The sequence below is a fragment of the Chiloscyllium punctatum genome, chromosome 25, assembly GCF_047496795.1.
Source record: "Chiloscyllium punctatum isolate Juve2018m chromosome 25, sChiPun1.3, whole genome shotgun sequence".
In the NCBI taxonomy this organism is placed as follows: domain Eukaryota; kingdom Metazoa; phylum Chordata; class Chondrichthyes; order Orectolobiformes; family Hemiscylliidae; genus Chiloscyllium; species Chiloscyllium punctatum.
In genome coordinates this window covers 12,467,362-12,482,778 of record NC_092763.1, presented here as the reverse complement: position 1 = coordinate 12,482,778, position 15,417 = coordinate 12,467,362, and the positions used below count along the sequence as shown (strand labels likewise).

Below are 15,417 nucleotides of genomic sequence, written 5' to 3'. Positions count from 1 at the left end.
CAACACACCCTATCCACCTGGACACCCCGTGCTGGTCTCTTACCCACCCTCGAACTCTTCATATCCAACTGCTGCCGTGACATTGACCACCTTAACCTGTCCACCCCTCTCACCCACTCCAACCTCTCACTCTCACAACACGCAGCCCTCCACTCCCTCCGTTCCAACCCCAACCTCACCATCAAACCGGCAGACAAGGGAGGTGCGTTGGTAGTTTGGCGCACCGTTCTTTAAACCACTGAAGCTAGACGCTAGCTCGCAGACACCTCCTCCCACTGCCCCCTTGACCATGACCCCACCTCCCACCACCAAACCATCATCTCCCAGACCATCCATAACCTCATCACCTCAGGGGATCTCCCATCTACCACCTCCAACCTCATAGTCCCTCAACCCTGTACCGCCTGTTTCTACCTCCTGCCCAAAATCCACAAACCCGACTGCCCCAGCCGACCCATTGTCTCAGCCTGCTCCTGCCCCACCGAACTCATCTCTGCATACCTCGACATGGTCCTGTCCCCCTTATTCCAAGAACTCCCCACCTACGTTTGGGACACCACCCACGCCCTCTACCTCCTCCATGATTTTCGCTTCCCCGGCCCCCAATGCCTTATCTTCACGATGGACATCCAGTCCCTATACACCTCCACCCCCATCGCGAAGGACTCAAAGCCCTCCACTTCTTCCTTTCCCGCCAACCCAACCAGTACTCTTCCACTGACGCCCTCCTTCGACTGACTGAACTGGTCCTCACTCTTAACAACTTCTCCTTCCAATCCTCCCACTTCCTCCAAACCAAAGGAGTGGCCATGGGCACCCGCATGGCCTCCAGCTATGCCTGCCCCTTCGCCGGATATGTGGAACAGCCCATCTTCCGCAGCTACACTGGCACCTCCCCCCACCTTTTCCTCCGCTACATCGATGATTGTATTGGCGCTACCTAGTGCTCCCACGAGGAGGTTGAACAGTTCATCCACTTTACTAACATCTTCCACTCCGACCTCAAATTTACCTAGACCGTCTCAGACTCCTCCCTCCCCTTCCTAGACCTCTCCATTTCTATCTCGGGCGACCAACTCAACACAGACATTTACTACAAACCGACCGACTCCCACAGCTATCTAGATTACACCTCCTCCCACCCTGCCCCCTGTAAAAACGCCATCCCATATCCCCAATTCCTTCGCCTCCGCCGCATCTGCTCCCAGGAGGACCAATTCCAATACCAAACAACCCAAATGGCCTCCTTCTTCAAAGACAGCAATTTACCCTCCGACGTGGTCGACGATGCTCTCCACCACATCTCCTCCACTTCCCGCACCTCTGCCATTGAATCCCGCCCCTCCAATCGCCACCAGGACAGAACCCCACTGGTCCTCACCTACCACCCCACCAACCTCCATATACATCATATCATCCGTCGTCATTTCCGCCACCTCCAAACAGACCCCACCACCAGGGATATATTTCCCTCCCCACCCCTATCAGCTTTCCGGAGAGACCACTCCCTCCGCGACTCCCTCATCAGGTCCACACCCCCCACCAACCCAACCTCCACTCCCGGCATCTTCCCCTCCAACCGCAAGGAATGCAAAACTTGCTCCCACACCTCCCCCCTCACCTCCCTCCAAGGCCCCAATGGATCCTTCTATATCTGTCGCGAATTCACCTGCACCTCCACACACATCATCCACTGCACCCGATGTGGTCTCCTCTACATTGGGGAGACAGGCCGCCTACTTGCGGAACGTTTCAGGGAACACCTCTGGGACACCCGCACCAACCAACCCAACCGCCCCGTGGCTGAACACTTTAACTCCCTCTCCCACTCCGCCAAGGACATGCAGGTCCTTGGCCTCCTCCATCGCCAGACCCTGACCACACGACGCCTGGAGGAAGACTGCCTCATCTTCCGCCTAGGAACCCTCCAACCACACGGGCTGACTGTAGATTTCTCCAGCTTCCTCATTTCCCCTCCCCCCACCTTATCTCAGTCCCAACCCCTGGATTCAGCACCGCCCTCTTGACCGCAATCTTCTTCCCGACCTCTCCGCCCCCAGCCCCTATCCGGCCTATCACCCTCACCCTCACCTCCTTCCATCTATCGTATTCCCAGCGCCCCTCCCCCAAATTCCCTCCCCCCTACCTTTTATCTCAGCCCGCCTGGCACACCAGCCTCATTCCTGAAGAAGGGCTTATGCCCGAAACGTCGATTCTCCTGCTCCTCGGACGCTGCCTGGCCTGCTGTGTTTTTCCAGCACTACATTTTTCAATTCACCTAACCTACAACATCTTTGAATTGTGGGAGTAAACCGGAGTGCCTGGAGGAAACCCATGTGGCACAGTTGCTCAGTATTTCACACTGCTGCCTCACTGTGCCAGGGACCTGAGTTCAATTTTAGCCTCGGGCGACAGCTTGTGTGGAGATGGGACATTCTCCCTGTGTCTGCATGGGTTTCCTCTGGGTACTCTGGTTTCTTCCCACAATCCAAAGATGTGCTGGTTAGTTGAATTGGCTATGTTAAGTTGCCCATAGTATTCATGGATGTGTAGGAGTGTGTTAGTGTGTTAGTCAGGAGTAAATGTAGAGTACTAGGGTAGAGGACTTACTGGGCAAATGGCCCGTTTCCACACTGTAGAACTGGTATTTTAGTTGTATCATGTTTGTCATTCACTAGAATCATAAATAGAATGTGAAGCAGATGGAGGGTAAACTAGAATAGGGAATAGTTTATTGTGCATCCTCTCAGCTCCACAGTCAGTATTGGACTGCCTCCCCTAGTTCCTGCGCCAAATCACCTGATCCACTCTCTTAAAGGGGTAACACCACACAACTAATGCAGGGCGTTGGGATAGCATGCCTACATCAATACTTATTTTAAGTGCTGACTCAATGGGCCAAAGGGCATTTGCTGCACTATGTGACTCTGGCTCTACCAACATACATAACAGGTTGAGATTCTCAGAACAAGGTTATAGAGGCACCACAGAGTTATAGAGATGTATAGCATGGAAACAGACCCTTCAGTCCAACTCGTCCATGCCAACCAGCTATCCTAAACTAATCTAGTCCTATTTGCCAATGTCCCTCTAAACCCTTCTTATTTGGATACCTATCCAGATGCCTTTTAAATGTTGTAATAGTACCAGCCTCCATTACTTCCTCTGGCAGTTCATTCCATACATGTGCCACTCTCTGTGTGAAAAAGTTACCCCTTACGTCCTTTTTAAATCTTTCCCCTTTCACCCTCAACCAATGCCCTCTAGTTCTGGACTCCCCCACCCCACGGAAAAGGCTTTGTCTATTTACCCGATCTCTGCCCCTCATGATTTTATAAACCTCTGTAAGGTCACCCCTCAGCCTCTGACGCTCCTGGGAAAACAGCCCCAGTCCATTCAGCCTCTCCCTATAGCTCAAATCCTCCAACCCTGGCAACATCCTTGTAAATCTTTTCTGAACCTTTTCAAGTTTCACAACATCCTTCTGAGAGAAGGGAGACCAGAATTGCTCACAGTATTTCAAAAGTAGTCTAACCGTCAGCCTGGCTTTTATTTCTAATAATATGAAACACTGAGGGATGATCTAAATGAGGTGCTTAAAAATGACTTTAAAATGTTGACCGTGCAGTTAAAGCCAAACTATTGGCAGAATCTCCCTGGCCCTGAATGATGTGGATTATGGCAAGAAGTCCGGGACAAATGGGTGAGACGTTAGCTGAGATCTTTCTCAATGCTAAGAGCATTGTCCAGCAGATTTCCAGATACCATCATGAGATTCTCACCCAGAGAGTGGAGAGAGGCCAATGAACAGTGATTGTTGTTGTTAGAGACATTGTTATCCTTATTACTACCAAATCTCACTTCGTTAAAACCTACTCTCTGATTCTTCCATGTGCCAGACAGAAACTAGGTTCTGAGAATTTCCAAAGTGTAAGTCCGAGCAGGTATCTGGTTACTCCAGCCTGCAAACTGCTCTTCTGGATCCCCAGCTGTGATACCTGGCAACAACATCTCAGTGCAGCAGGTGAACATGCCCCACTTGCCTGGATATTGGCACCTGACCTGTGCCAGCCTCTCTGCACCATTAAGGGAGGGATCGGCTGAGATGGTAGTGGCTGGCACAGGTGCAGGTGGGGAAAAGGTGAGTGATTAGGCAGAGCCAAGGCCATGCAGACTATCCTGGGCTGCTAATCTGGAGACCCGGGTAATTTTCTGGGGACCTGGGTTCGATCCCACCACATAGATGGTGGAATTTGAATTCTGTAAAAATCTGGAATGTAGAGTCTAATGATAAATGTGGATCCATTGTTGATTATCGGGAACAATCCATCTGTTTTACTGATATCCTTTAGGAAAGGAAACTGCCATCCTTACCTGGTCTAGGCTACATGTAACTCCAGACCCAGTGCAATGTGATTGGCCCTCAACTGCCCACTGGGCAATTAGGAATGGGCATAAATGCTAGCCTAGCCAACAATGCCCTCACCTTGTGAATGAATTTTAAAAAACAGCACGATATGTTGTCAAGGTTTCCAGAAATCACTGAAGTGTCGAATTCAGAGAGTTTCATGGAGGTTTCTCTCAGTCAGTTACTTCTTGCAATTCTCCCCTGCTCACATCATGTCCACACCACACCAGTGGTGGAACAGCTCACTGCTGTGCATGTCATATGTAAAGCCCAGCAATGCTGGTCCGGGTGGTGAAGTGGGGATAGGTAAAGACAGATAGAGGGAATGACCTGGTTGGTCAATGGAAGGAATGAATCCAGTTGGTGGCAGGGAGGTGTGGAAGGGAGGGGGAGGGGCTAGAAAGGGACTCAGGGGATGGGGAGGGAGGTTATTTGAAATTGGAGAACTCAGTGTTAAGTCGTCCAGGCTGTAGGCTGCCCAGGCGGAAGATGAGGTGTTGTACCTCCAACAGGAGCTGTGGTGTGAAGCTACAGAGACTACCTACCCTTTGTGCTATATCATGTTTGAACCCTGAGTAAGAGAATTCTATTCTTCCCCGAACATCCAGCTCAGCATAGCATATTGTCCAATGGAGCACTATCATGTGTTAGAAACCCTTTAAATGGCGAGCAATGCTAACTTCTATTGAACAGCAGTAAAAGCGAAGTAAAGACAAACAAAAACAGGAACGTGGGAATAAATAGGACTAATGGTCTTTTGAGCAAAAGCAAATTGAATGATGACCTCATCCAATTCACATCTCCTGGCAGCGGATGGGTCAAATCCTGTCTGCTTTCCCGTTTTTGTTTGTCTTTACTTCGCTTTTACTACTGTTCAATAGAAGTTAAGCTTAAATTTTTGCACCCAACACTGCATCACTTCATCATATTGAAAGTGATGTTCTTCCTTCTCAATGTCCTCAACTTCCTTCCTGGAAGGCTGCTGCTCCTTTCCCAGCTCTCTAGCTCCCACCATCTGCTCTCTCTGCCTTCTTCAGTCATGCACAGCACAGTATGTTAAGATTATGTGGCATATTCTGGCTGGTGCATACTATAAACTTCCCTCAGACTGTTCCGAGCATTGGAACCTCATCTTCAGGAAGCTTATCATCTTGAGATGTGGCCATTCAGTTGAAGCACATTCATTTTGTTTGCTACAAAAATGCCTGGTACATTCGGCAGGCATGACATTGATACAGCAGTGTCATGTGACAGCATGAATGTGATGATAAGGCAAGATGCAGTGAGCATCCAGGTAGGTACAAAGTGAGTGAGCACTCAGAAAACAAGCTAAGAGCCTTGAGTTGCATCCTGTTCTGATGCGAAAAGTGAGTGCCAAATCACTACGCAAAGCTACCTGCTGGCAGCATTACAATGAAAGGAGCCAGTGAGCTCCAAAGTGTAGTACTGAAGTGGTGGACTTTATCTAAGTGAAATGGAGATGTGCCACAATGATTGGTGAGGTTAATGGGTGTCTGATGCCCATGTCTGTGGAGGGGTGTGCAGGCACCTGATGGCTATGGAGGTGCTGAAGAGCACTAGCCAAGATGGAATCCTGGAGAAGCATTTGGCCAGTTGAAGCCAGGTAGCTCCTCAGTCTGTCATGTAGTGAATTGTTGGTTTTTCTCTGTTGCGGGGGAGAATAACAATTGCATATAAATGGGACAAGAATAGGTAATAACGACACATTAATGTACGCAAATGGTCTCCTCGCTGCTTATTCACGAGATTCCCACCTCGCCTTTAAAGTTTTGACTGGAAAATTGGACTTTTTAATATCAAGAACCTCCTTTTTTCAATCTTGCTACGTTTTTCCAACTAAATTGGACTATCCATATCATTCAGAGACTGCGAAAATTCTGCCCTTTAACTCATAAGGGCTGAGGATGATGTGACATTTGAGACTGTCCAGATTAAGATCGATACAATTTTGTTGCATAGTAGTATCAAGGGAAACAAACCAAGGTGTATGTGAAGAACACATCAGCTTGGTCTAATGGAATAGAGCAGGGGCTGAAAGGGATCATTGGTCTCCTCCTGTGGGTGGGATTCAGGACACTCCTTGCATGAATCATTTTGTGCTATCTTTCTCAGTGCACTTAACCAATAGCTACTGTTGAAATCTGAGATTCACAGTTAAATTGGATACCTTCTCCCTGAAAGTCAGAAATGAAGAATCAATTCTCCCTTGAAAACTGAAATCGAAGGAAGCGAAATGTGACCTTGGTATTTTACAGAGACCGAGTCAGAGCAATAATTTATAGAAAATCTTAGCAAAGCTGATTGAAATGTTTAGCAAATTTGAGCTCCTGTTGTGATTCCCTCCAGATACCTCCCTCATCTCCTGCGTTCTGCAGTCGAGCCAAAACCTGCACTTCAATTGAGGCATGATCTAGCCCATGAAATAAGCTGGGATAACCTGCCGTAAGCAAATGCTGAGCCCTTTCATTATAATTGGGTTGAGACCCACTTTGTCTCGCCTCACTTCAGAAGATGCTTCATATCAGTTATAGCAGATACTTCTGTACTAAGCTCAAATCTTCAAATAGGTTTATTTATGGGTTGTTATTTGTAGCAGGAAACAGTAACAGGAGAGAACTAAAAAGTGGCTAAATAAGCAGTAGTGTGCAAGTAGTTCAGAAAGACTTAAATGAACAATCTATGATCCTTTAGAATGCATGGCAGAACTTGGGATATAACTAAGTCTTTGAAGATAGTGGTTTCAGTTACTTGCTGAATAAGTGTGTTTCGTCTGCTTTTTAATTCAATTACATTTATGGCCAGGCTAACGTAACTCAAAGTGGGGGTGATATTGAATCAAGGTGCCTGTGAGACTTACTATCTGCAGTCCTATGAGGTTACAAGAGCAAAACATTTATCACAGACCAGTCAAACGGAATGATCGGATTACACAATGCATTGAGAACTTAAACTGGGAGCCTGTCTGATTTCCTGCCAAAATATTGAATGGCCAACTGGGGAAGTTCCAAATGGGAAAATGGGCTCCCCACTGCCTGATATATAAATATTTCAAGCAACCTGTTCAGATGGGATTTGAATCCAGATCTTCTGCTCCAGAGACAGGGACGTTACCACTATGTCATAAGACTCTATCATTGCATATTTTATATATCTGTGGTACCCTAACAATTTAATGCCTCCAACAGTCAGGCATAGAAAGTCTATTCCCACACCACCTCCTCCACAAACAGTGAACAACGCTCCAGTTGGTCTTTAGCCATAGGAAAGGCCCAGTGGAAGTGAATTCTGACTGCAATGGTAATGCAAAACTGATGATGACATACCTGCCATCTGTAGACTTTTTGTTTTTATTTGAAGTTTTAAAATAGAAGATTAACGAATGATTATCTATTTTGCACAAGAAATTTCAATCTCCTCACCCACTGTTTTATCAGAGTTTTGTAGCAGATTTGATTTTTGAGTTAATAAATTGTCTTATTAATGAAATATATATTTTGAATTCTTCACAATACATTAAAGAGAAGATGATGGGCAAAAGCATCCACGGGACTTGCCATTATATAATTGTGATTTTACTTGCGATAGGTCACACTTTCATTCATTTGCTCCAGGCTATTGTCAACAAAGCCTCTAATTATCAACTGATTAAGAGATCTAATTTTCCTTCAATTCTTCCAGACCAGCACAGTAGTGTGGTATTGAGATATTTCCTTGAGTTGATTAGTGCAGCATGAACTCTGACAAGTCTTAGTTGTGGCTATTTTAAAAGTGCTAGTTGCAAAAATCTGATTTATTTTAAAATTCTGAACCAAATTATAATGTATAACTATGGAAGGCCTGTGCCTTTTTTTTTCAGCTGGGTTTGGTTATGATGCTTTCTCATTCGGAAGATAAACAAAAATATTACGATTCAGAATGTTGTTTGTGCTGCCAACTATACCTTCTACACATATGCATCCTTTTGGGACTTACATGATATAGCATATGTGAGGGTAGGCACCTTTTGGCCTAATGAGTCTTTATAAAATAAACAGAAGTAGTTTACTGCAGGTTGTAAGAACAGGCTACACATTATTGCAAAGATTATTCATGAGGACTGTTGTGACACAGTGATAGTGACTTTATTGGTAAGCCAGGAGGCTCAGGTCCAAGATCTGTAATAACATCCCTGAACAGGTTGATTTGAAAATATCTACAAAGACCATTCAGAGAATCTAGCCTTAGGTCTACCTTTCACAAGATCCTAATCTTCTCTTCAACCAAGTCCTTATGACATCACCGCATTGGGTGGCATTTATTGTAGTCAATGAATTATTTAACATCTCAGACCCATTTACAGCATCTTTCCTAAGGTTTTGTTTGATAACGTTTACTGTTATGCATTTATTTATATCCTTACACTGAGCACTCACTTCCCCATTACTATCCCAAACCCAAGTCTTTGATTGTCCCAGATAACATGGATGAAATAGCTCTTCAGATGCCAGCATCCCACCATCAACCACCTTTTATTTACAAATGCAAAGCCTTTGACAATTGCATTGCCTCTCAGTGAATCAGGCACTCTCCTCAATATCCCTGACATTCAGCCTTTTATGTCAGCCAGAGTTCCCTGTTTGAACCAGATTAACCAGCCCAATCAGAGAACTCATATTCAATGGGATCCAGCTGGATTACAATCACTACAGTGGAGGTTTCACTATCTTCCCTGGACATGTTCTCTTTGAACTTGGAAAAGTGGTCTTTTGTTGGCTAGAAGGCAATTGCCATAGTTGTGAAGAATGCATAGGTTTTCTCGTATCTAGTATTTTGTTGCTGGTTTCTTCCGTTGAATTCTATGCACCACATTTCCAACTTGTGTCAGAGGATTTTTGTTCTCAATATAGCTGTAGCTCTGTCCTTAAATAGTTTTGTTTCAACGTTAATTTTGATGATTGCAATTTGGATTCTGTCATTTGCCCTCAGTGATTGAATGCAATATGGTCCCATAGAAAACATAGGAAATAGGAGCAGGCTATTCAGTCAATCGGGCCTGTTCTGTTATTCAACGTGATAATTGCTGATCCTCCATCTCAATGCCACACTCCCTCTCCGGTCCATACCCTTTAATACCTTTAGTCTGTAGAAATGTGTATACTTCTTTCTTAAATATTTTCAGTGAAAGCTTCCACAGTCTTCTGTGATGGACCATTACACAGATTTACTAACTTCTCAATTAAGACATTTCTCCTCATCTCCTCGTGAAATGGCCTACCACTCATTTTGAGACAGTGATCCCTTGTTCTGGATACACTTACCAGGAGAACCATCCTGACAAGTCCTGCTGGAAAGTTATATGCTCCAATGAGATTCTTGCTCATTTTTTTCAAATACAGTAAATGCTGGTCCAGCTGACCCAATCTCTCCTCATACCACAAACCTGCCATCCCAGGAATCATTCTGGTAAACCTTCGCTGTACTCCTGCAACTGCAAATATATTTTTTTCTTAGATAAGAAGGGCAAGATTGCTCACAATGCCCCAGGTGTGGCCTTAAAAGGCTCTTTACAGCTGCAGTAAGATTTCCTTGCTCCTGTACTCAAAACCTTTTGCAATGAAGGCCGACACACTATTTGCTTTCCTAATTGTATGCTGCACTATGTGGTGTTTGCTTTCAATGATTAGTGTACAAAGACATCCAGGTAGCTTTGCACATCCACATTTCTGAATTCAGCCATTCTGATTTCTACCAAAGCAGACTACTTCACACCTTACCAGGTTATATTGCTGCCACCATGCTTTTCCCACTGAACTCAACTTGACCTGAATCCTCTGTATGACACTTACAATTGCATGTAGTTGCATGTCATTAATTTTAGGTCTGTGTCTCCCAAGTCCTCATAACATCATCAGTGTGGGCTAGAGGAACCACTTATTGAAATCAAACAAGTTTTAACTCTTTGTTAATACTTAATATAGGTGGCACGGTGACTCTGTGGTTAGCACTGCTGCCTCACAGTGCCAGGGACCCAGGTTCAATTCTATACTTGGGTGACTATCTGGGTGGAGTCTGTGTGGGTTTCCTCCCACAGTCAAAGATGTGCAAGATAGTTGGATTGATGATGCTGTCCACGGATGTGCAGGCTCAGTGGGTTAGCCGTGGGAAATGCAGGGTTACAGGGATACGGTTGGGGTTGATTCTCGGTGGGATGCTCTCTGGAGGGTCGAAGTGGAATTGATGGGCCAAATAGCCTGCTTCCACACTGTAGAGATTCTATGATTCTTTCAGGCCCCTCCTGACCCATATGGAACATATCTCTTGAGAAGCTGAAGGGAGCAGATTCAACAGTAATGTTCAAAAGAGAATTTTAGACATGCTGGATTTGAAGAAATTTGCAGCTTGATGTGCGAACATGAGGAGGTCTAATTGGACAGCTTTTCCAAAGACACATGATGAGCCAGATTGCCACCTTCTGTGCTGTAGATACTGTGGTTGGGATTTTCTAATTTTCAGACTAAGGCTGGAAATTGGAGACTTTCCTGGAGAGAATCTGCAGGATTCACAATTAATCAGCCATTTGATTGGTTGGCTTTCTTCCAGAGCAGTAAGTTCTACTACCTGATAGTGCTGGCCAGTTGGAGGTCAACAGACCTCAGCTTCTGGAACACCATCACCTAGACTCCCAAATGGAGGGGGATTGGCGGGGGGGGTGGGGGGGGGGGGGGGGGGGGGGGGGGGGGGGGGGGGGGGGAGGGGGGGGCCAGGCAGCGAGGAGGATCCATCTGCTTGGAAGTGAGGACAAAGGTGCTCTGTCAGAGATTAAACCCCTGTCGATGGTCTAATCTCTCAGCCTTGCAGAAGTTCTAATCTCTCAGCCTTGCAGAAGTTAGTGCAGGTTGAGAGAGTTGCCTCCTCTTCCCAGAACGGACAGCCTTCCCACACTTTTTTCCCAGTCCAATAGGCCAACTACTTTCTCATCCTGCCTGGAGCCGAAATGACTACAGCCCAGATGGGAAAAGGTCCCTTAAAGTCATCATTAATTAACCACTTGAGGACCCCAAATGGTGGCCATGTGGGAAAGCCAATCCTGACCAGAACGGAAATCCTCTGTCATGGAAAGGGGCTGGATATGCACCCACCCATTGACTTTCCTTTCCCAACACCTCCTCTGCCACATTTGAGGAGTGAATGATTGTGGCCAATGATTCTGTGCTGGATATTTTATAACTTGACCAGGCACAATGGAGAGGTAATTTACAATGATTTCAAGTTCACTTGCTTCGTCACAAAAGTGGGGTTGTGGTTGCTTCTCCTGGTAATGCAGATTGATTTTGAACAAAAGCAATCTCAAACATAATTCATCATTATTGCCTTGTGTTTACCAGCTAATTTAGCTGCAGGTGCACAGACAGTAACTGGTCAATTAGCTACATACATTCAGCAAGACATCCCAAGAGAGAAACAGATGTGGAAATGAGCAAATATTTATATTGTAGCTGAATACAACTCATGTAACACATAACAATACTCAATGAATCCTCTGTATTTAGTTGCTGATATTCCAAACCATATGATACAAAGTCATTAAATGCGTGCTCTCAGGTAGATTGAAATGAAATGTTAGCACTGTTCGGTAAAACTATATGTTCTGTGAGTTTGTGCAAAGTAAACAATTTATTATTCATGTATAACGAGTGGATACTAGGTAACAATTACCTTCAATTTGGTTCCAAAATCTAACCTCAAGTTTTAATCAGAAATATTATTCCTGCTCATAGGGATGTGTCATGACAAGGCTGAACAGGTTGATTTTTACAAAAATGAAATAAATCAATTTACAGATGGGATTAATACAATTATATTACATATAGGTCATCTGTGTTATTAAAGGTCTTACACTGTTTGAATCACAGCACAAACGGCAGTTTTCTTTTTACACAGAATGACTGAATATTTGTGAACAGACAAGATTTTGTTTTGCAATGCACTCACATAGTCATTCAGATCATCATCATCCACAGAACGTGATGGACGTTTTCTGCTGGGTTCTGCGTCTGAGTGTGTAGTGAATTCATCTCCTTCGGCTTTCTCTGGTTCTCCAAAATCATAAAATCCTGGGTCTAGAAAGATACAATGCTGAATTAGGGCAAGTGTTCTGCCCATTCGTTGATGTCGATGCAAAATATTCATGAGATCCCCAAAGCTATTTTCTGATAAATACAAGATATATATTCGTGTCCTTCAGGTGTTATACAAGTATTTGAATAGAAATTGACTCTACTGGTACACTGGCATCATTTATATGTGGAAGTTAGAAAGTACTGACTTAAACGTTACTTTGCATCAGTCCCCTGCTGTATAAAGTATATTTGGCATTTGTTTTCAAATATCTATGTTTTACTCAAACACGTTATGATAATTGTCAAAGTAGAACCTAACATGTTTTCATTTCAAAAGATGTTTCTCACTTTTTAAAAAATTATTTTAATCCTGTGGAGAAATGGGTTTTGTTATAGGACACTCAGTTCCAGTCAACAAAAGCGACATTACGACAATAGGGGGATTGAGCATGGTGGAACAGAAGATTGAAACAGCAACATCTTTTGATCCCCAAAAAAAGGCATAACCATAAGTGACTTTTGTCTAGATCAGTAGCAATCTTTGAGCAGATGTCTGTTAATTTGTAATCAATATAGCCTCAAAGCTTGCCTTTGGCACATCCATTATAGATTTATGAAAATAATTAGTGGTTTTCAATATCTTATGCTTTGTGTCAGGTATCAGTAGTTCTTGGGTCAATATTCATTCAGTGATTTGAGAAGAACATTTGTAGAGATACATAGCATCATGGCTTTTTGAAAAGTCTATCCAATTAGGCTCATTTCCCCATCATTTTCCCTGTAGCCCTGCAATTTCAAAGTTATCATTGAATCTTCTCCCATGAGCCTATCAAGAGATACACTTCAGATCTCCAATTGAAAAAACACTCATTACCAAAGCCAGTACCAATCATCAACAAATAGAATACCTTCCGTAAACTAGAATAGCTTGAATACTGTAAAGTATAACCTATTTACGTTCCAAGTTATTCACATTCTTGAATATTTTCCCTACACATTTAACATGCCATAATAATAGTTACTTGCAATGCAGACTCCTTGAAACCCAATTTAAGCCGTTAGAGACAAATGACACATTTTAATTTAGGAATAACAATAGGGGATCATTTGAAGACAAGCATTTAAACTTTGATCCTGTGTTTTAGTGGAAGTGTGACTCATTTAAAAATGCAAGTGTAAAAATGATGGGAAAAGGATTGCTAGATGAACATGTTGAGTGCTTGTGCATTAATATTACCCACCATTTTCTTCATGTTTACCTGCCATAAAAAGGGAGAAGAACGGATTACTGTGAGTGAGCTACAAACCAAAATCTAATTTACGGATTTAATAAGTAGAAATATTTTGACATTTGCTCTTTTAAAGAAATGTTATTTGTCTGACTACCTTGATTATCTTATTTCTTACTGATGGATATTCTGTATTCACTATATAAGATGCAATATAGATGGTAAAATGAAAGTTTTATATCTAGCTCAGGAGTTATTTTTGTCAATAATCTTTACTTTCTCATTATCATGATTACATAACTCATTAGGGAAAGAGGCAGCCATTCAATTTAAGATGTACAAGATATTGAAGCAATGATACAGAAGTAATGATAGGAAATTAATTATTGATGTAATCAGTCTGCAGATGCAGTTTTGTCTCATAAGCATTGTATGGTCGAACAAACTTACTTTAACATATCAATTTATTAATTACAAAATAGGCTCTTTGATGCAAACATAAAACTGCACGCCAAATCTTTGATAGCTTCCCTTCTATTGCTTTTTTACCTTTCAAATATGATGGACGAAGCCAATAAATTGGAAGATTTCCACACACTTCCAGGACTTTTGAATTCAGCAGAAAACGTTGGTCCTTAATTGGTTGTTCAGCTGCCACCCAAACAACAGTTTCGTCAAACTTCACTGGCATAATTTCATCTTGCTGTTAAAATAAATGGCGTATGTTAATCTTTTTTTTTGTTAATAGCAAAACAAAAGCAGGAATTCATTTTTTTTTCATTTGGTGGTTTCATCTAAAGTTGAATTGCAGAAAACCATGAATTTATTAACAGTACAATAAGAGCAAATGACAAGAATAATTAAATTCAACTTCAGTTTGAACATATGGTGTAATATAATTGGTTTTTTCACAAGTACTGATTAGCTGAATTTCATTAGGAAACTTTGTGCACTAACCTATTTTTCATCATTAGGCAATGCAAAAGAGGACATAAAATGGCATATCTATTATGATGTACTTTTCGCAGAGCATACCTTTAGATGCAGTTACAGTACAGGTGCCAATCTGAGAGTTGATAGCAGTGTTTGTGTGGCAGACGTGAGTTATACCTCTGACTGTACTGGCAAGAGAGCTCCATGCAAACTGGGATCATGCAAAACCCTTGGTAACTGACATTGTCTACTCACTGATGTGGAAAAATCACCAAGATATAAAAAAGCAAAAGACTGTTGATCTAGTAGTTACCACCCCAACAGCCTCATCAGCAAAGTTAATGAAGGTGATACTGACAATGCTATTAAACAGCACGTTCTCATAATCAACCTGTTCACTGATGATCAGTTTGAATTCCACCAGGATCAAAGGGGAGGCAATGGCCCAGTGGTGTTGTGGGACTGTTAATCCAGAGACCTAGATAATATTCTGGGGACTCAGGTTCAAATCCTGCCATGGCAGATTGTGGAGTTTGAATTCAATAAAAAAAACCTGGCATTTCAAGTCTAATCCTGCCCATGAGTCCATTGTCGGAAAAACACATCTGGTTCACTAATGCTTTCTGGGCAACTAGAGATGGGGTATAAATGTTGGCCTAGCCAGCAATGCCCTCACCCCATGAATGAATAAAGGGGAAAAAGGATCACTTGGCTCCAAGCCTCCTTA

At 43.2% G+C, this 15,417-nt stretch overlaps 1 protein-coding gene across 1 annotated transcript in view; it reads right to left on the bottom strand.

The window, feature by feature from the left end:
• The window catches only part of tnmd (tenomodulin), a 205,827-nt gene that overhangs the window by 22,980 nt on the left and 167,430 nt on the right, over positions 1–15,417 (bottom strand). Inside the window, exons 5-6 of the mRNA XM_072594683.1 lie at positions 14,307–14,460; positions 12,401–12,528 (exon numbers count right to left, since the gene is read on the bottom strand). Coding sequence (XP_072450784.1) covers positions 12,401–12,528; positions 14,307–14,460 — 282 coding nt within the window. The remainder of the gene's footprint in view (positions 1–12,400; positions 12,529–14,306; positions 14,461–15,417) is intronic.